Source organism: Vipera ursinii, assembly GCF_947247035.1.
Source record: "Vipera ursinii genome assembly, chromosome: 1".
NCBI lineage: Eukaryota > Metazoa > Chordata > Lepidosauria > Squamata > Viperidae > Vipera > Vipera ursinii.
Window position 1 is genome coordinate 117,018,185 of NC_139512.1, and position 20,476 is coordinate 117,038,660.

At 46.0% G+C, this 20,476-nt stretch overlaps 1 protein-coding gene across 1 annotated transcript; it reads left to right on the plus strand.

Annotated features, from left to right (window-relative positions):
• Positions 1-4,208: 4,208 nt before the first annotated feature.
• On the plus strand, positions 4,209-19,721 carry LOC310640277 (uncharacterized protein; the record flags this gene model as incomplete). Its single annotated transcript, XM_083362478.1, has 5 exons — positions 4,209-5,143; positions 5,818-5,938; positions 8,413-8,547; positions 9,368-9,422; positions 19,069-19,721. 5 exons carry the CDS (start codon positions 4,209-4,211, stop codon positions 19,719-19,721), a joined length of 1,899 nt encoding a protein of 632 aa, XP_083218604.1.
• Between the last annotated feature and the right edge of the window lie 755 nt (positions 19,722-20,476).

Below are 20,476 nucleotides of genomic sequence, written 5' to 3' on the forward strand. Positions count from 1 at the left end.
AGCACTGGGGAACTACCAGAGTATTGGAAAAGAGCTGATGTTGGGCTGCCCTGCTCACTCGCATACACAGCTTATTAATATTCCCCAGCAATTCCCTTCACCAAAACCCAGAACTGTCCCAATTAATTCCAGCCACAAGCAGACCAATGTTAGTTCACAGGGCAATGGCCAAAGAGTTCACAAAGCACTTGAAAGTTTCTCAAACAAAATAAATCCTCCAGACAAATTCAAATCCACCAGACAAACTTAAATCCATGCACAAGAGAGCTCACAAGGCAAGAAAAGTCTAAAGTTTCCAAGGCATGATTTAATTCCAAACACTATGTCAATCCAAAGTGAGGCAGGGATGACGATGACCAGAACACACACAGCTAGAAAAGAAACACATTGTTCCTAGCAATGCTTCCCTCTGTCTGACATGCTAAATAGCCAGCTTCTGGCACAACCCAGCAAGAAGGACAAGGCTTTCTCCTCTCGAGTAGTCTGGCTGACCTCTTCTACTCCTGCCTTTTCTCTGCCCTACATGTCCTTGGATCAGGTGTAGAAGGCAGTTCCTCCTCCTCTTCACTGACCATCTGCAACTGCATGCTTTCCCCAGCTGGAGCCTCAGCCAAATTTCTTCCAGACAACTGTTCAGAGCCATTAATCAACCCAACTTCTGACATGCCAGGAACCAGTTCATCCTCCTCCAAGCTGACCTCTACAGAGGTATCTGAGGAATTGTCTATGGGAGTCATCACAGAAGTGGTTCCCATCTTCAAAAAAGGGGGGGAAACAGACCCAAGAAACTACAGACCAACCAGCCTAATATCAATACCTGGGAAGATACTGGAAAAATAATTTTTAACAAACCCTTGCTTAACTCATTCTTTACATCAGTCTTCACACAAAAAGAAACTATAGCCCAACAAACCAAAAACATAACTGTAAAAGACAGACTAGAAATAAAAATTAAAATAAGCAAGAAAATGGTAAGAGAATACCTGTCTGACCTTGATGAATATAAATTACTGGGACCTGATGGATTATATCCCACAGTTCTGAAGGAGTTGGCAGATGTTATCTCAGAAACATTGTATCATATCTTTAAAAAATCTTGGAACACTGGGGAACTACCAGAGGATTGGAAAAGAGCTGATATGGTTTCCATCTTCAAAAAAGAAAAAAAGAAAAAAAAACAGATCCAGGAAACTACAGACCAATCAGCCTAACATCAATATCTAGGAAGATACTGGAAAAAATAATAAAAAAACCCTGATCTGTGAACATCTATAAACAAATTTATTTATTTATTTAGTTGCATTTAAATAAATAAATTTATAACTAGAAGCCAGCATGGGTTTGTTAAAAACAGATCATGCCAAACTAATCTTATTTCATTCTTCGACAAGGTGACTAACTTAGCAGATCAACAAAATCTTGTGGACATAGCAATACTTAGACTTCAACAAGGCATTTGACAAAGTAGACCACAACCTACTTCTTGTTAAACTAGAAAAATGTGGGATAGACAGCATCACCATCAGATGGATTTGTACTGGTTAACAAGCCATACTTTATGAGTAGTCCTTAATGGTATTACATCTACACGGAGGGAAGCATGTACTCAGGTACACCAAAGTTCTGTCTTAGGCCCAGTACTCTTCTTAAATGACTTAGATGAGGGAATAGAAGGGGAACTCTTCAAATTTGCAGATGACACTAAACTAGAAGGAATAGCCAACACCCCAGAAGACAAGCTCAGGATCCAAAAAAGGTCTTGACAAACTTGAACAACAAGCCTTATCCAATAAAATGAACTTTAATGTGGAGAAAAGCAAAGTTTAGGCAGGAAAAACCAAAGGTATAAGTACAGATTAGGTGAGACCTGGTATAGGGCAACTGCATAGGGACCTTGGAGTCCTAATGGATGATTACTTGAATATGAGCCAGCAGTGTACGACAGCAACCAAAAAAGCTAATACAATCCTGGGTTGTATAAACAGAGGCATAGAATCAAGATCCCACGAAATATTAGGACTGCTTTATAAAATCCTAGTAAGACCACACTTGGAATTCTGCAACCAAAAAAGATACAACAAAAAAGATGTTGAGACTTTGAAAAAAGTTCGGAGAAGAGCACTAAAATAATCAAAGGCCTGGAGACTAAAACATATGAAGAATGATTGCAGGAATTGGGTATGGCTAGAGAAAATAAGGACTAGGGGTGACATGATAGCAGTATTCCAGTATTTGAGGGGCTGCCACAAAGAACAGGGGGTCAACATATTTTCCAAACCACCAGAGGGCAGGACAAGAAACAATGAATGGAAACTTTTCAAGGAGAGAAGCAACCTGGAACTAAGAAGAAACATCCTAACAGTGAGGACAATTAACTAGTGGAATAGCTTGACTTCAGAAATTGCAGGTGTTTCATCACTGGACATTTTAAAGAAAAGACTTAACAGCCACCTGTCTGAAATGGTATAGGGTCTCCTGCTTGAGCAGGGAACTGGACTAGAAGACCTCCAAGGTCCCTTCCAGCTCTATTCTGATTGACTGATCTGATTGGTGCTGGTATGAGAAGAGAAAATCCCCAGACATTTCTTAGAAAATTCTTTTCCCTAAAGGAAATTTGTTCCTCCGTGAACATGTAGCACTGGGGCAGAGAAATTACTCCTCTTTCATGCCAAGAGTAAATAGGAAAGTTAACTTTGAATCACAGCCTATCAGGAATATGGATCCCAGTGGTGTAAATACAAATACAGTAGGTAATTAATGCCATCCTTCCTGGGAGACATAGCCACTTCTTCAGGTGGAAGTCCTCATTCTAAGCCAACTTAACTCATTCTGAAAAGAATCAAAGAAGTACATTTTGTTTCTCATGAAGTGTTTGTAGGATATCATGGTAAGTGCACCTTCCGGCGCGATCTTAAAACCCATCTCTTTGAACAAGCTGGCCTGGCCTGATGGGACGGGGTTGGATTTTATAAATGGATCTTAACTTTTAATCTGTATTAATTTATTACGGGCACTGTTGTTTAATTACTTTTTAATAATTTTTAATTTTTGCATCTTGTTTTTATGTATTGCCCTGTTCACTGCTCTGAGTCCTTCGGGAGAAGGGCGGTATACAAATTAAATTAATAATAATAATTATTATTATTATTTCTTCATCCAATGTGGCATTCAATCTCTACTTAGACAAATAGAACAATCAGTCAAAATAAGGAATAAAGGTAAATCTTTACTGAAATTTTATATAGTGTTAGTGAAATAAACTGTATTCATCAATAGAAAATATTTTCAAGATGATAGTAATATTTTTTTTACTCTGGATCTTTTATTAAAGAACCAGTGATTACATTTCAGAAAATGTTTGTTTGCAATGCTTCTTCACGATTTCACTCCCACTATTCAAAACATGTCAATTCCTAGCACAGATAGAATCACTGTTTCCTGAATTCCTTTTTGTCTGACTAAGAAGTGCTGTCTTATCTATATTAGATGCAGTTTCTTTTGTTTCTCCAAGTCCATTATTAATCACAGCTATTCTAGCAGAACTTGAAACAACTTCACTGGATTTCAGGGAGAAAACATGGACATGGTTGTCACCTTCATACAAGGAGTAGCAGATTCATTAATGGTTTCCATGATCTCAATCAAATCTCCACTGCCATCTCTCACTCTTTAGAGTTTTATTTTCTAAGAATACTTAATAGATCTACAGACAAATGTCTACACCAAACCTGACAACATATAACTTCTGTTTTGTGTGCAGATATTCTCCTCAGGAACAGGGAGCATTAGAACTTATAATCTATAGGACTGTCTTCCCATACAGATTCTTAAGAGCTTCTTTGACTAATCTGCAAATAAACCTCAAGTTAAACTCTTTCATTACTATCACAATAAATGGACCTGCTCAAAAAAATAGGAAATTACAGAAATTACTGAAGAACTTGATCGACAATATTTGTTTTTCAAATGGGTAGAAGCAAAAGACAAGTTTCTGTTACTGTTAGTTCATTGTCATGTCCTTCCCAACCTAGAAAAATGAAAACAGATTTTCAAAGGGAAAAAATTTTCAGTGCAAAAATTTCTAATCTGACATGGATTTCCAGGAATCTAAACCTAATGTTCAATTTCAATAAGAAAGTTCCCTTCAATTTTGAGATCTAATTGTGCATAATTTTCTCTTTCAGTGAGGAATACACTAGACCAATGAGATGACTGGAGGAAACTGCACTGAGGTGGAAGAGTTTGTTCTTCTAGGATTCACAGATCATGTAACCCTACAGCATGTGCTCTTTGTGATATTTTTACTGATTTATATTATCACTATTGTGGGGAATGTTGGGATCATTGTGACTGTGAAAAATGATTTTCACCTTCAAACCCCCATGTATTTCTTTCTGAGCAACCTATCCTTTTTAGACCTTTGCTACTCCTCCGTTGTCACCCCCAAAATGCTGGTGAATTTCCTGGTAGAGAGGAAAGTCATCTTGTACACTGGCTGTAGCTTACAACTCTTTTTTTATGCAGGTTTAGCAACCACTGAATGCTACCTTCTGGCTGTGATGGCATATGACCGATATGTGGCCATCTGCAACCCATTGAAATATACCACCATCATGTCTAAAACTGTCTGCATTTCATTAGTGGTACTGTGCTATATAACTGGATTTCTGAATTCATCCATACATGTGGGATTTCGTTTAAGATTAACCTGCTGTCATTCCAACCTCATCAACCATTTCTTCTGTGATGGACCTCCTCTGACTCATCTTTATTGTTCTGACATCCAGCTCGTTCAGATTCTTCTCTTTGCTTTTGCAGGATTTAATGAGGTTGCCACCACATCCATAGTGGTAATCTCCTATTGCTGTATCATTGCCACAATCCTCCAAATGCGTTCACTTGAAAGTATTTACAAAGCATTCTCCACTTGCTCTTCCCACCTGATTGTTGTCTGCACTTTCTATGGGACTCTTCTTTTCATGTACTTGCGGCCCAGCTCCAGCTATTCCTTGGAGCAAGACAAGATCGTATCTGTTTTTTATGTTGTGATAATTCCTATGCTTAACCCCATCATATATAGTTTAAGGAACAAAGAAGTTAGAAATGCCATGAAAAAAACATTTCAAAGAATAGCCACTTCCAAGTGAGTTGCACACAAAATTTAGGAGAACATATTCATGCTCTTCATTTGCCTAAATGCATTACATTACACTTACAAAAAACCTTTGAGAAGTGTACAATTGTTGTAGAGTTATTCTTTACCTGACCTTTCAAAGCTTTTGTGTTTGTGAAATAAATTTTCTGAGTAATCTGGAGGGAAGGAAGGAAGGAAGGAAGGAAGGAAGGAAGGAAGGAAGGAAGGAAGGAAGGCTAGAAAACTCAGAAAGGGAAAAAACATCTTAATAAAGGATTGATTGTTTTGCTTTATCACAGAACAATTTGTTAAAAAATTTTATGTAACTTTTTCATTTTAGCCAGCTAACAACTGTTGCATAGACCTATTCTTTGGCCAGTTCTCCTGGTGGCCACCACATACAGAGACCTGTAGTGTGGCTTCAAAGTATGATGCAGTGTGCAACAGGTGACAATGCCGACTTGATTTTGCATTTTTTTTGAAAGATAGGATGGATTTGAATAGTGGTTTTATGATACCCTAAAATGGTAACCAGGGTGGTCATCTAGACTGGAGAGTTGACATAACGCCCTACAAGAAAGCAATGGCAAACACATCCATATTTTTGTTGGATGTACTGCACAGAGAGACACCAACAATCAAATTTGACTGAAGGAATCTATGTTGCAATAATCCAGTTTTAGGAATGTATTTTATGAATATTCATGTTTTATTGAGAAGCAGGGAACAGAAGAAGGATGCAAGCAAGGAAGCAAGAAAGGAGATGGAAATGAGGAGGAGGGTAGCAGTGAAGGAGGGAAAGAGGTATGAAGGAGATGGGAATGTAATGCTAGGAAGTGAAGGAAGGAAGGAAGGAGATGGAAATGAGAAGGAGGGAGGCAGTGAATGAGGGAGGGAGGGAAAGAGGAAGGAAGGAAGGAGAGGCAACATGGTTGGAGATGCCCCAGTTCACACAGTTCTGCTTCAATCCTGGATCCATTGAGACTTGGGTTCAAAGGAGAAAGCAATTTTGTATTCTGTTTTGTCACAGACAGGACTTTGTTGGCAATCCAAGTTAACACTGGTATTCTTGAACTGAGAACTCTTAAGAAAGTATCCCCTCCTTGTGTGGTGCAAACAGGCATTTCCAGTGGGGAAAACAGGACAAAGCAGAGTGGGGAAAAATATTTTCCTTTGCTATATTTCCAGTATGAATTAGACCATGGCAGAGTCTCTACACAAGACCCCTTTTAAGAATTATGTATTAATAGAAAAGCAACTAACTTACCTCTGTTCCTAAATGCTAAAGCTGTTGCACATAAAAAACAGAGGAGCTCTGATCAACTATCTCAGTCACCACTGTGACACTTTTGCTGTACTGTTGTCTGTGGATGCCCCCACTAAATGCAAGCATGAGATAAACTGAGCCTGGTTTGTTCTGTCTTTTAAGTGGCCACAAACTACTAGCAAAAGTGGCATTTAATCACAGGGCAAGGAGGCATCGAGGAATGTTTCCCCTTTTGCATTTGAGCATCCAAGAAGGGACAGGAAAGGAGAAAGGGAAAGAGGAAAGGCAAACCAAAAGAAGGAAAGAGGGGAAGGAAGAAGAAGGAAAAGAGAATGAAGAGGGGAAAAGAAGAAGAAAAGGGGGGAAGGAAGGAAGGAAGGAAGGAAGGAAGGAAGGAAGGAAGGAAGGAAGGAAGGAAGGAAGGAAGGAGATTATAATGAGAAGGAGGGAGGGTCTGAGGGAAGTCCTGCCTTAGCACTTGGCCACGAGCAACCCTGAAACCCTTTTGCCATCCCCTGGTCCCCTCCTCCTGACCTTTCTTGGTGGTCTCCCATCCTATCACTGAGAATGCTTTGGTTACAAAGCCAGGTATCCTCGCGGGGAGAGGGAGTGGGTCTCCCTCTGACCCACACATTTTGCCCTCCCACACACACTATGAGCAACTTGGCCAAGGAGAGCAAGTCAATCAGCAGCAGCCTTGAGAAGAAGGTAAGCGCAGCTGGGTGCTCCCTTGGGAAAGGCTGGACTGGGCTCTTGCCCTCCACTGCCCAGGGCTCCAGGCAGCCTGTATCACAGGGGGTCCTCCACATGGCCTGAGAGGGACAGCAAGGCCCCTCTGGTGGGCAAGGGCATGGTGCTTGCCCTGGTCTTACCTTCCTTGGCTGGAGACAATGGATCCCCACAGCCCTGCCTGGGCCACCATAGTCACCCCCCAACACGAGCGATGTTGAGCTGGCCACACCCACCCCTGCTATGCCCCCCTGCCCCCTCAAGGTCAACCACAACCCTGATGCAGCCCTCAATGAAATTGAGTTTGACACCCCTGCTTTAGTGTATATGAAGCCAGAGAGCATTTTTAGATATGTCTCTGCCAAAATAGATCAGGGAGAGACTGATTGATTTCTTGGGTATATTTTGCCTGAGGGAACTGCCCTTAACAAGATCATCAAGAGGGGAATAAGATAGAACTACATAAATGAAAATATTTCAATACATGCACATGTCTCAGATACATACGTATAACATCCGTGAACTATTAAGAAAATATTAAAACTTTAGAAATCCTTTCTATTAAGCAGATTTGTCAAACTCTGTGGTACTCAAACCATACTTGTTAAAAGCAACATCTCACGCATACACAAGATCAGTCTGATCATTCTCAGGCTGCAGAATCTCCCCTTAATCAACCCGATACAAAGAGTACAGAGTTCTTTCATTATTAACAGTCATAAGAATAAAAAAATGTTCAATTGGGATAGTTTAAAATCTCCAACACATCTTCCATCTTTTCTGGTAGTGTGAACACATAATGGTGCATTGTTGCTCTATTGAAATTAATACTGAATAAGTACATCAGGTAGCCATATGTATATGCGATATTCTAGTAACAATATCAAAACAACCATTATAAACGTTTTCAGAAAATTTAATAAATACTATCTATACTATATATACTATACATAGAGAAATATGTAAAAAATTCAAGATGGCAGCTGCAACCACACATTCAAAGTCCTGCATGCAGTGCATCTAAACAGAGGCCTGGATGTCATGTTGGACTTGGGGCCACCAGAAGGTATGGGAGACCAAGTTCAGGGTCTTGAACAGGCCAAAATGCCCCGCCACCGGGTTATCGTGACACTGGCTGAGGATGAGTCCCCTGAGTGGCCCTCCTGGAACATAGAGTCGGTCATGATAAAATAAGAGTCCATCCGTGACCGTCCATGAAGAATCGTGCCCCACCTCCTCCTTCCGCTGAGCCACTCACACATCCTGCTGCTGTGCCTCACAGATCCAAGCCTATATATCTATCAGCTCCTGCACCACAGCAAAAGACTCAATGGGGAGCACTGTCCTAGGCAGAAGCCTGTCTTCTGTTTGGGAATATAGTATAGTTGCACTCCGACGGATTCAGTTTCCGCGAATGGTACGTGCAAGGGAAGAGGGTACTGCCAGGCGTCATTGCCTGGAGTAACACTGCCCCAATGGCAATGTCGGAGGCATCCGCCTCCACAACAAATGGCCATTGCGGGTCAGGATGCTTCAAGATGGGCTCCTTCATGAAGGCTTCCTTCAAAGCCTGGAAAGCCCGTTGTTCTGGAGTGTCCCACTGAAACCGAGTTTTCTTCTGAAGGAGCTGAGTGAGGGGGGCTGTCAGGGTAGAAAACCCAGGGATGAAAGCTCGATAATAGTTGGCGAACCCAAGAAGTCACTGAACATCCTTCACACGATGTGGGGGTTGCCAACTCTGCAAAGACTCAACCTTTCTCAGCTCCATGGCGATGCCCTCAAGAGAAATGCAGTGACCCAGAAAATTGATGGTCACCTGGTAGAACTGGCACTTCTCCAATTTGGCATACAGCCAATGTTCTCGGAGTCACTGCAGAACCTGACGGAGATGTTGATGGTGCACCCCTTGCGACGGGGAGTAGATCAGGATGTCATCCAAGTAGATCACAACAAAGTGATCTAACAAATCCTGGAAAATATCGTTCATGAAATGCTGGAACACGGCGGGGGCGTTGGTCAGGCCAAATGGCATCACTGTGTATTCAAAATGTCCGTATTGAGTGCCAAACGCCGTCTTCCACTCATCACCCGACTGAACTCTGACAAGGTTGAAAGCTCCACGCAGGTCCAGTTTCGTGAAGCTCTTAGCCTCCCAGAGTTGGTCCAAGAGTTCGGGGATGAGGGGCAGCGGGTAACGATTGTGCACTGTGATGGTGTTTAATTTTCTATAATTGCAGCAAAGCTACAATTTGCCGGACTTCTTTTTGACAAAGAGCACAGGTGCAGACACTAGTGAGGATGAGGGCCAGATGAAACCCCGAGCCAAATTCTTATCCAGAAAGTCCCACAATGCAACCAACTCGGGGTCCGACATGGAGTAGAAACTCCCCACTGGGAGAGGTGCATCAGGAACTAAATCAATGGGGCAGTCATAGGGCCTGTACGGGGGTAATTGATCCGCCTCCATCTCACTGAACACATCAGCAAATTCAGTCAGTTCGGAAGGCAAGGAAACCCCTGGGGAACCCTCCACCTGGCCAGCACAGATATGGCGGGTGTGGTCCATGCACTGCAAGCTTGGGAAGGTAACCAAGTTCTGTGACCAATAGATCTGTGGGTCATGCGTCTGGAGCCATGCCAGTCCCAAGACCACGGGGAAATGCAGATCTGAGGTGATATAGAACTGGATGGCCTGCTCATGGGAACTGATGGCCATACATAATGGTTGCGTGGCAGCCTTAATTGGCCCAGACAGGAGCACTCGACCTTCGATAGTCTCCACTAACACGGGTGGTTCCACCAGGCACTGGGGAACAGCCCATTTGGCCACAAATGCTGAGTCCATAAAATTTCTGGTGGCCCCAGAGTCAATTAAGGCATGGACTGGAATCCCCATTGGCTTGCCGGGGAGGATCAGACGTGCCTCCAATATCAGATACCATGGAGGTCTACAGGCAGCATCAGAAAGACGTCACTCAGTGTTGTGGCACGCCCGACCTAACACACTTTTTAGATCAGGCTCGGGGCATTTCCTGACAGAGGAGTAGGGGGATTTCTCAGGGCAGACTCGGTCACTGATGGCTGTCATCGCTTCTTTGGGCAGAAGGCAGCCAAATGCCCAGGGTCTCCACAGTAAAAACACAACCCCCCCGAATGTCACCTGTTCATTTCTGCCACCAATAGACAAAGCCTGGCAGCACCTAGCTCCATTGGCTCCTCCCTTTGAACTGGGGTCTCACACACAACAGGGGCTGCAGGGGTCTCTGGGGTGGCACGGCGACTCCTTCGCTGCTGCAGCCGAGCATCAATCCGCAGACAGAGATGAATCAGCCCATTGAGGTCTGAGGGAATATCAACACAGACCAGCTCATCCAACATCTCCTCCAACAATCCATCCTGGAAAGCGTCCATGAGCGCAGCCTCATTCCAGGCTAAATCCTGGCTAAGCAGCCAAAAATCACTGATATAGCCCTGTAGGGGCTTCAACCTTGCCTCAGAGCTTTCAGGTGTCAGGTAGCAGTCTGCGTCTTTATGGGGTCCTCATACATCAGACACATATGATTACAAAACCCCACAAAGTTGTCCAACAACGGACTAGGTTGGGCCAGCAGAGGTGTGCCCCAATGAGCTGCATCACCAGAGAGAAGGCTTAACACAAACCCCACCTTATCCCGGTCAGTGGGGAAATCAGCTGCTCTCATGCTGATAAATAGCTGGCACTGTCCCAGGAAAGCAGGAAACATCTCTAGATTGCCATTAAATTTATCCGGCATTGCAACTTGGCATTTTCTCCTGGGTGGTGGTGGTGGTGGTGCAGCATGGACCTGTGCTTGTAATTGAGCCACCTGAGCTGCCAACAAAGCGAGTTGTTGGGTGAACTGGGCATTCTCAGCACGTAGCTGCTCCATAATAATAATAAGGGGTGGGAGGCTGAAGGCAAACTGTTCTGTTCCAGCCTATGACTGGCCCTATTTGAATGTTAGGGACAACCCCTTTTTATATTCAACGGGCTGGAAAAAACCCAACCAAATTTATTTACAAAGAGTTCAAACAAAAGTTAAACAAAAAGTTCAAACAAGACTTAAACCAAAAAGGTTAAACAAGAGTTAAACAAGAATAACAGACCAGGACTCTAGCAGAAGACCTTCAAACGGTTGCCTTCAGCAACCAGCACCTCCCACACATTCCCCTTTTATCAGCAGTCCCAAGGCGTGGCTTCTCATTGCCTTCTCCTGAGTTGCCTCATTGCTTTCCTCTGTTCTATTCTGCTAGATTGCCTCCTGCTCCTAGCGTCCCTGAACAGAGCCAGCTGTGGATCGTCTTCTTCCAATCCCTCATGCTCACACAGCTGAGTCTGAGGAGAAACAAGATGGGAGGGGCCAGTCTGAGAGTTCTGCAGTGCATCAGACCCTTCCTCTGACACCAAAGGCTCTCCAAACCCCTCCTCCTCCTCTTCAGAATCATCTGACTCAGCTGCCAGAACCACAGGCTGACGCTGAATCACAACACCAGCTTTCCCCATTGACTTTGCTTGTCAGAGCACAGCTGAGAAGGTCACAGGTGGCAATCAGATGACCCTGGAGTGCTGCAACCATCATAAATATAAGCTTGTTGCCAAGTGCCTGAATTTTGATCAAATAACTTTGAGAACTGGTTGTAAGTCTCTTTTTTGAATGATGTAAGTTTCAACGGTAATTAATTCTCCAGTCTTCTCCAGAATTTTCTGTACTAAATCCAGATGACTGTTTCATCCAGTGTTTTCCTGCAGCTTTCTTAAGGGCCATCTTACTATGAATTGCATTGACAACAATAGTAGCTAGCACAAAAAATTTCTTTTTCCCCCAACAACAATAATGTTACATGTGCCAGAAGATGCAACTGTGTTAGCAGCTTGGTCACTTTCTGCAATACCTAAAATGCTGAAAAATTCTAGAAAATTAGAGAGAAATGCCAGCTGCCTGAAAGGAGATGGTAGAAAAATGGTTCTTGTTGATGCTGGTCTGAGAAAAGAAAATCCCCAGACACTCCTTAGAAAATTCTTTTTCCCAAAGGAAATCTATTCCTCCTTGAAAGTGTAGCATTGGGGCAGGGAAATTACTCCTTTTTCATGCCAAGAGTAAACAGGAAAGTTAACTTTGTATCACAGCCTATCAGGAATATGGATCCCAGTGGTTTAAATACAAATAGGTAATTAATGCCATCCTTCCTGGTAGACATAGCCACTTCTTCAGATGGAAGTCCTCATTCTAAGCCAACTTAACTCATTCTAAAAAGAATCAAAGAAGTACATTTTGTTTCTCCTGAAGTGTTTGTAGGTAAGTGCACATTTATTTCTTTGTCCAATGTGGCATTCAGTGTCTACTTAGACAAATACAACAATCAGTCAAAATTAGGAATATAATAACAAAGGTAAACCTCTACTGAAATGTTATAGTATTAATGAAATAAAATGTATTCAATACATTTGATGAACGTATTGATGAAATATTTTTCAAGATGGTAGTAATATTTTTTTTTACTCTAGATCATTTATAAAAGAACCAGTAATTACATTTCAGAAAAGGTTTGTTTGCAATGCTTCTTCAGGATTCAGAATACCTTGGGGAGCACCTGCAGCCGGCGTCAACTTCCCTCCGCCCAGTACGCTCCCACAGAGAGAGCCTCCTCAGGGTGCCACCGGTCAAAGAATGTCAACTGGTGGCCCCCAGGGGGAGAGCGTTCTCTGTGGGTGCACCGGACTTATGGAACCATCTTCCGGTAGAGCTCCGGATGGCGCCCGACCTCCGCTCCTTCCGGCGCGACCTTAAAACCCATCTCTTTAAGGAAGCGGGCCTGGCCTGATGGGATGGGGTGGGTTTGTTATTATGACTTTAATTTTAAATTTGTACTATGGGCATTGTTTAATCATGTTTTAATAATTTTAACTTTTGTATCTGTCTTTTACGTATTGCCCTGTTAACCGCCCTGAGTCTCTTGAGAGAAGGGCGGTATATAAATTAAATAAATAAATAAATAAATAAATAAATTCCTTATCCCCGCCACTGTTCAAAACATGTCAGTGTCCTCTAAAATACAGTATTGCAGCTGATGTTTTTATCAAATTGGCTTCTGCCAAACTGTTTAAAGATAATGTTTAATTGATATATAATTAAGTTTCCTTTAACAGAAAGATGAAATATATTGAATGCAAAATTTTTTGGAGCTGACATCAATTTCCTGGCATCTAAACTTAATTTTTGACCCCCATGAGAAAATTCCCTTCAGATTTAGAACTTATTTTTGTGTGATTTTTCTCTTTCAATGAAGAATCAACTAAACCAGTGAGATGACTGAAGGAAACTGCACTGAGGTGAAAGAGTTTATTCTTCTAGGATTCACGGATCATGTAACCCTACAGCATGTGCTCTTTGTGATATTTTTACTGATTTATGTTATCACTATTTTGGGGAATATTGGGATCATTGTGGTTGCGAAAAATGATTCTCACCTTCAAACCCCTATGTATTTCCTTCTGAGCAACTTATCCTTCTTAGACCTTTGCTATTCATCTGCTGTCACCCCAAAGATGCTGATGAATTTCCTGGTACAGAAGAAAGTTATCTCATACACTGGATGTGTTCTGAGTCAGCCCTCTTCTGGCCTTGTAATTAGGCAAACCCCTATTCAGAAAGAAGAGACTGGAGAGCATCCAAGGCTAAAAGGCATCTGCCAAGATTTATTACGCAGTTAACAAAAACACTAGAGCTTGTCTTCTCAAGTGGAAAAGTTGCTTTCAGCAACCAGCCCCTCCCCAAACACTCCTTTTATAGAGAGCTCAGGGCGTGGTCTCCCTGTGCCTCCTCCCGAGGAGTCCCGCAGCCTTTCTTTGTTTGTTCCTGCTCGACTGCCTCCTGCGTCGGGCGTCCTTGAACAGGGCCAGCTGTGGGTCATCTTCCTCCGCACTCTCGGGCTCACGCAGCTGAGAAGAGGTCCCCGGCTGAGGACTCTGCAAAGCCTCCAAACCATCATCAGCCGGTTCGTTTCCCTCCTCCCCCTCATCTGAGTCATCCGATACATCGGAGCCGGCTGTCGGACCCACTGGCTGGCCCTGAGTCACAACACTATCCCGCACCGCAGGGCCCTTCCCCCGGGTCTGCCGATCCGGATGCGGTAGGGATGGGAACTGTTCGTGAAAAGCAGTCACCAACGCAGGGGCATGAACGGCGGTCGCGTCTTCCCATGTGAAGTCCTCCGGCCCGTACCCTTTCCACTCGATCAGGTACTGGAAGCGACCTTTCAGCCAGCGGGAATCCCTGATGCTGGCGACCTCGTACTCGGGGGTGCTGTCGCCATCACCAGGTCCTGATGGGGGAGGTTCCGCTTGGCGAAGTGGACAAGCCGGTTGTTCGGGGATCAACAAGGACCGATGGAAGACGGGGTGCACGCACAGGGAACGTGGCAGAGTTAAACGATAGGCGACCGGGTTGATGACGGCCTCGACTGGGAACGGTCCAAGGTAACGGTGGTCCAGCTTCCTCGCCGGCCGAGTAGATGGTAGGTTCCTGGTGGACAGCCAGACCCGATCCCCCACCGATAATGGAGGCGTATCCCTTCTCGACCGATCGGCGAACCTCTTGTAGTCGGCCTTGGCCTTCTCCAGCTGCCGTCGCACCAACCGATGGATCGCCTGTAATTCCGCCATGAATTCGTTCGCTGCCGGCTCCGGTGAGTCCACGGGAGAAAGGGGGAAAAACCGGGGGTGATAACCCACGTTGGCCAAGAACGGTGTCATCTGCGTGGAGGTGTGCTGCGAGTTGTTAAAGGCAAACTCGGCTATGGCCAAATAGTCCACCCAATTGTCCTGCTGCAGGTTAACATAGCAGCGCAGATACTGCTCTAAGATGCCGATGACCTTCTCGGTACCCCCGTCGGTCTGAGGATGATGCGCGGACGAGAGGCAAACCTTAATGTCCAACGCCCGCATCAACTCCTGCCAGAAGCGGGCTGTAAACTGGGCCCCCCTATCGGAGACGACCCTATCGGGAAGGCCGTGCAGCCGGAACACCTGTTGGATGAACATGCGACTAGTGGCGCGAGCTGACGGTAAGCCGCGACAGGGGATGAAGTGCGCCATCTTGGTCAACATGTCCACCACCACAAACACTGTCGTGAAGCTGGAGGATGGGGGTAGATCCGTCAGAAAGTCCATGGACACAGCCCCCCAGGGTCTCTTGGGCGTTGGCAAAGGCTGCAGTAAACCAGGCGGGGCCCCTGTCGCTGACTTGGCCTGCCTGCATGGGACGCAGGAGGTGACATAAGACTGGACATCGTGTCAGACTCGGGGCCACCAGAAGGTACGGGAGACCAGGTTCAGAGTCTTGAACAGGCCAAAATGCCCCGCAGCCGGGTTATCATGACATTGGCTGAGGACGAGTCCCCTGAGTGGCCCTCCTGGAACATAGAGCCGGTCACGATAATACAGGAGTCCATCCGTGACCGACCAAGGCGAATCTGGCCCCACCTCTTCCTTCCGCTGAGCCACCCACGCCTCCTGCTGCTGCGCCTCCCGGATCCGAGCCTGTATATCCACCGGCTCCCGCACCGCAGCAAAAGACTCGACGGGGATCACTGTCCTGGGCGGAAGCTTGTCTTCCACTCGGGTGTACTCGGGCTTCCTGGACAGAGCATCCGCTCTCTGGTTGTGCCCGCTTGGTATGTACCGCACCCGGAAGTCAAACCTCGCAAAGAAGAGGGACCACCGGATCTGGCGTTGGTTCAAATTCCGAGCGGTCTGCAGGCTTTCCAGATTCTTGTGGTCCGTCCGGACCTCGATTTGATGCCGCACCCCCTCCAGATGATGCCTCCAAGCCTCGAACGCTGCCTTGGTGGCCAGCAGCTCCTTCTCCCAGATGGTATAGTTGCGCTCCGAGGGGTTCAATTTCCGAGATTGATACGCGCAAGGGAAAAGGGTACCATTGGGCGTCGCTGCCTGGAGTAACACGGCCCCAATGGCAATGTCGGAGGCGTCCGCCTCCACGACAAACGGCCGTTGCGGGTCAGGATGCTTCAAGATGGGCTCCTTGATGAAGGCGTCCTTCAAAGCTTGGAACGCCTGTTGTTCGGGGGCGTTCCACTGGAACCGAGTCTTCTTCTGCAGGAGCCGGGTAAGGGGGGCTGTCAAGGCAGCAAAGCCAGGAATGAATGTTCGATAGTAGTTGGCAAATCCAAGAAGTCGCTGAACATCCTTCACGCGACGTGGGGGTTGCCAACTCTGCAACGACTCAACTTTACTCGGTTCCATGGCGATGCCCTCAGGAGAAATGCGGTGACCCAAGAAATCAATGGTCACCTGGTAAAACTGGCACTTCTCCAACTTGGCAAACAGCCGATGTTTCCGGAGGCGCTGCAGGACCTGACGGAGATGCTGATGATGCGCTTCACGCGACGGGGAGTAAATCAGGATGTCGTCCAGGTAAATCACGACAAACTGGTCCAACAGATCTCGAAAGATGTCGTTCATAAAATGCTGAAACACAGCGGGGGCGTTGGTCAGGCCAAACGGCATCACCGTGTACTCGAAATGTCCATAGCGAGTACCAAACGCCGTCTTCCACTCATCACCCGGCCGAACCCTGACGAGGTTGTAAGCTCCACGCAGGTCCAGTTTCGTGAAGATCTTAGCCTCCCGGAGTCGGTCCAAGAGCTCGGGGATGAGGGGCAGCGGGTAGCGGTTATGCACCGTGATGGCGTTGAGTTTCCGGTAGTCACAGCAGAGCCGTAACTCGCCCGACTTCTTTTTGACGAAGAGCACGGGCGCAGACACTGGCGAGGACGAGGGCCGGATGAAACCACGAGCCAAATTCTTTGTCAAGAAGTCCCGCAATGCAGCCAACTCGGGCTCCGACATGGAATACAAACGCCCCACTGGGAGAGGCGCATCAGGAACTAGATCAATGGAACAGTCATAGGGTCTGTGCGGGGGTAATTGGTCCGCCTCTGACTCGCTGAACACATCAGCAAAGTCGGACAGTTCGGGAGGCAAAGAAACTCCTGAGGAGCCCTCCACCTGGCCGGCACAGATATGGCGGGTGTGGTCCACGCACTGCAAACTTGGGAAGGTGACCAAGTTCTGAGACCAATAGATCTGTGGATCATGCGCCCGGAGCCACGCCAGTCCCAGGACCACGGGGAAGTGCAGATCCGAAGTGATGTAGAACTGAATGGCCTCCACATGGGAACTGATAGCCATACTCACTGGTTGCGTGGCGGCCGTAATAGGCCCGGACAGGAGCACTCGACCATCAATAGTCTCCACTAGCATGGGCGGATCCACCGGACACTGAGGAACAGCCCATTTGGCCACGAAGGCCGAGTCCATAAAGTTAGTGGTAGCCCCAGAGTCAATTAAGGCATGGACCGGAATCCCCTCTGGCTTGCCAGGAAGGATCAGTCGTGCCTCCAAAATCAAATGCCGTGGAGGTTCACAGGCACCATCGGAATGGCGTCGCTCGGCGTGGTCGTGGTGGGTCGTCCGATCTATCACACCGTCTAGATCGGGCTCGGGCCGTTTCCCGACAGCAAAGCAGGGGACTTTCTCGGGGCCGGCTTGGTCACTGATGCCCGCTGACGCTTCTTTGGACAAGAAGCAGCCAAATGTCCAGGGTCCCCACAGTAAAAACACAACCCCTCCGATCGTCGTCTGTCCATTTCCGTCACCGATATACGGGACCTGGCGGCACCCAGCTCCATTGGCTCCACCCTCTGGACTGGGGGCTCACGCACAACAGGGGCGGCAGGGGTCTGAGGGGTGGCACGGCGACTCTTTCGCTGCTGCAGCCGGGCATCGATCCGCAGACAAAGATGGATCAGCCCATTCTGATCTGAGGGAATGTCCACGCGGGCCAGCTCATCCAACATCTCCTCTGACAAGCCATCCTGAAAGGCATCCACGAGCGCAGCCTCATTCCAGGCGGAATCCTGGCTAAGCAGCCGGAAATCGCTGATATAGGCCTGTAGAGGGCGCTGACCCTGCCTCAAAGCTTTCAGGCGTCGGGTGGCAGTCTGCGCCTTAATCGGGTCCTCGTACATGAGGCGCATATTGTCACAAAACCCCCCAAAGTTATCCAACAAAGGGCTAGGCTGTGCCAACAGAGGCGTGCCCCAACGAGCTGCATCTCCCGACAGAAGGCTCAACACGAATCCCACCTTATCTCGGTCAGTGGGGAAATCAGCTGCTCTCACGCTGATAAAAAGCTGGCATTGTCCCAGGAAGGCAGGAAACAGTTCTGGATTACCAGCAAATTTATCCGGCATAGCTATCTGACATTTCCTCCTGGGTGGGGGTGCAGCATGTACCTGAGCTTGCAGTTGAGCCACCTGAGCTGCCAGCAAAGTGAGTTGCTGGGTGAGCTGGGCATTCTCGGCAAGAAGCTGCTCCATCGTAGTAATAAGGGGTGGGTGGCTGAAAGCAAACTGTTCTGAGTCAGCCCTCTTCTGGCCTTGTAATTAGGCAAACCCCTATTCAGAAAGAAGAGACTGGAGAGCGTCCAAGGCTAAAAGGCATCTGCCAAGATTTATTACGCAGTTAACAAAAACACTAGAGCTTGTCTTCTCAAGCGGAAAAGTTGCTTTCAGCAACCAGCCCCTCCCCAAACACTCCTTTTATAGAGAGCTCAGGGCGTGGTCTCCCTGTGCCTCCTCCCGAGGAGTCCCGCAGCCTTTCTTTGTTTGTTCCTGCTCGACTGCCTCCTGCGTCGGGCGTCCTTGAACAGGGCCAGCTGTGGGTCATCTTCCTCCGCACTCTCGGGCTCACGCAGCTGAGAAGAGGTCCCCGGCTGAGGACTCTGCAAAGCCTCCAAACCATCATCAGCCGGTTCGTTTCCCTCCTCCCCCTCATCTGAGTCATCCGATACATCGGAGCCGGCTGTCGGACCCACAGGCTGGCCCTGAGTCACAACAGGATGTTTCTTACAACAATACTTTTATTGCTGTTTTGCAACTACTGAATGCTACCTTGTGGCTGTGATGGCATATGACCGATATGTGGCCATCTGCAACCTATTGAAGTATACCATCATCATGTCCAGAACTGTCTGCATTCCATTAGTGGTGTTCTGCTATATAGCTGGACTTCTGAATTCATCCATACAAGTGGGATTTCGTTTAAGACTAACATGCTGTAATTCCAACATTATCAACCATTTCTTCTGTGATGGACCTCCTGTGACTCATCTTTATTGTTCTGACATCCAGCTCGTTCAGATTCTGCTCTTTGCTTTTGTAGGATTTAATGAGGTTGCAACTACATCCCTAGTGGTAATCTCCTATTGCTGTATTATTGTCACAGTCCTCCAAATGCGTTCACTTGAAAGTATTTACAAAGCATTCTCTACCTGCTCTTCCCACCTGATTGTTGTCTGCACTTTCTATGGGACTCTTCTTTTCATGTACCTGCGGCCCAGCTCCAGCTATTCCTTGGAGCAAGACAAGATCGTATCTGTCTTTTATGCTGTGATCATTCCTATGCTCAACCCAATGATATATAGTTTAAGGAACAAAGAAGTTAGAAATGCCATGAAAAGAACATTTCAAAGAATAGCCACTTCCAAGTGAGTTGCACACAAAATTTAGGAGAACATATTCATGCCATTCATTTGCCATAAATGCATTATATCACACTTACAAAAAAAACACCTTTGTGGTATCTACAATTGTTTTAGAGTAATTTTTTAGCTAACTTTCCAAATCTTTTGTGCTGGGTTTCTTTTATTCGTGCAATGAATGAGCAGAATAAATTCCCTTCATGAAATCCACATTCCAATAACCCTTCACATTGTTTACCCTTTTCATGTTTCTAGATTGCATGTTGGAATTGGCTTCATAAGGAAAGTTGCTACATCTCTTCAAGCTTCTGTTGTAATGTTGTGGTCAAAATGACTGCTCAATCCTCCATATTTTATCATTTTCCCCCTTCTGGAAGCTGTCTTGTTTCTGAAAGAAAACCCATGTTTCCCTGTTTGGGAGTTACAGAGCCAAAGACAGAACACAATTGTTGTCATTTTCTTTATTGGCAGCCAGTATTAATGATACTACAATCCTACATATGTACTTAAGTGATTTCAGTGACAGTTACTTAGAGAAACAAATATAAAATTCTAATGCAAGCTCTAGACAACTAAGGATTACCATTTGTAAATATCCTGTAGCATTCTAATGCCTGGGTGAAAGCAAATGTTGGTAACAACTGTCCCTTAACTCAGACTCCCTGTGCCTTAAGTTCTCACTTGAAATCCCATGATTTTGACTCTGGACCTAGGCCATCTGACAAACCTTCTAGAACAATATTTGGACTTCATTTGGATGCTCTT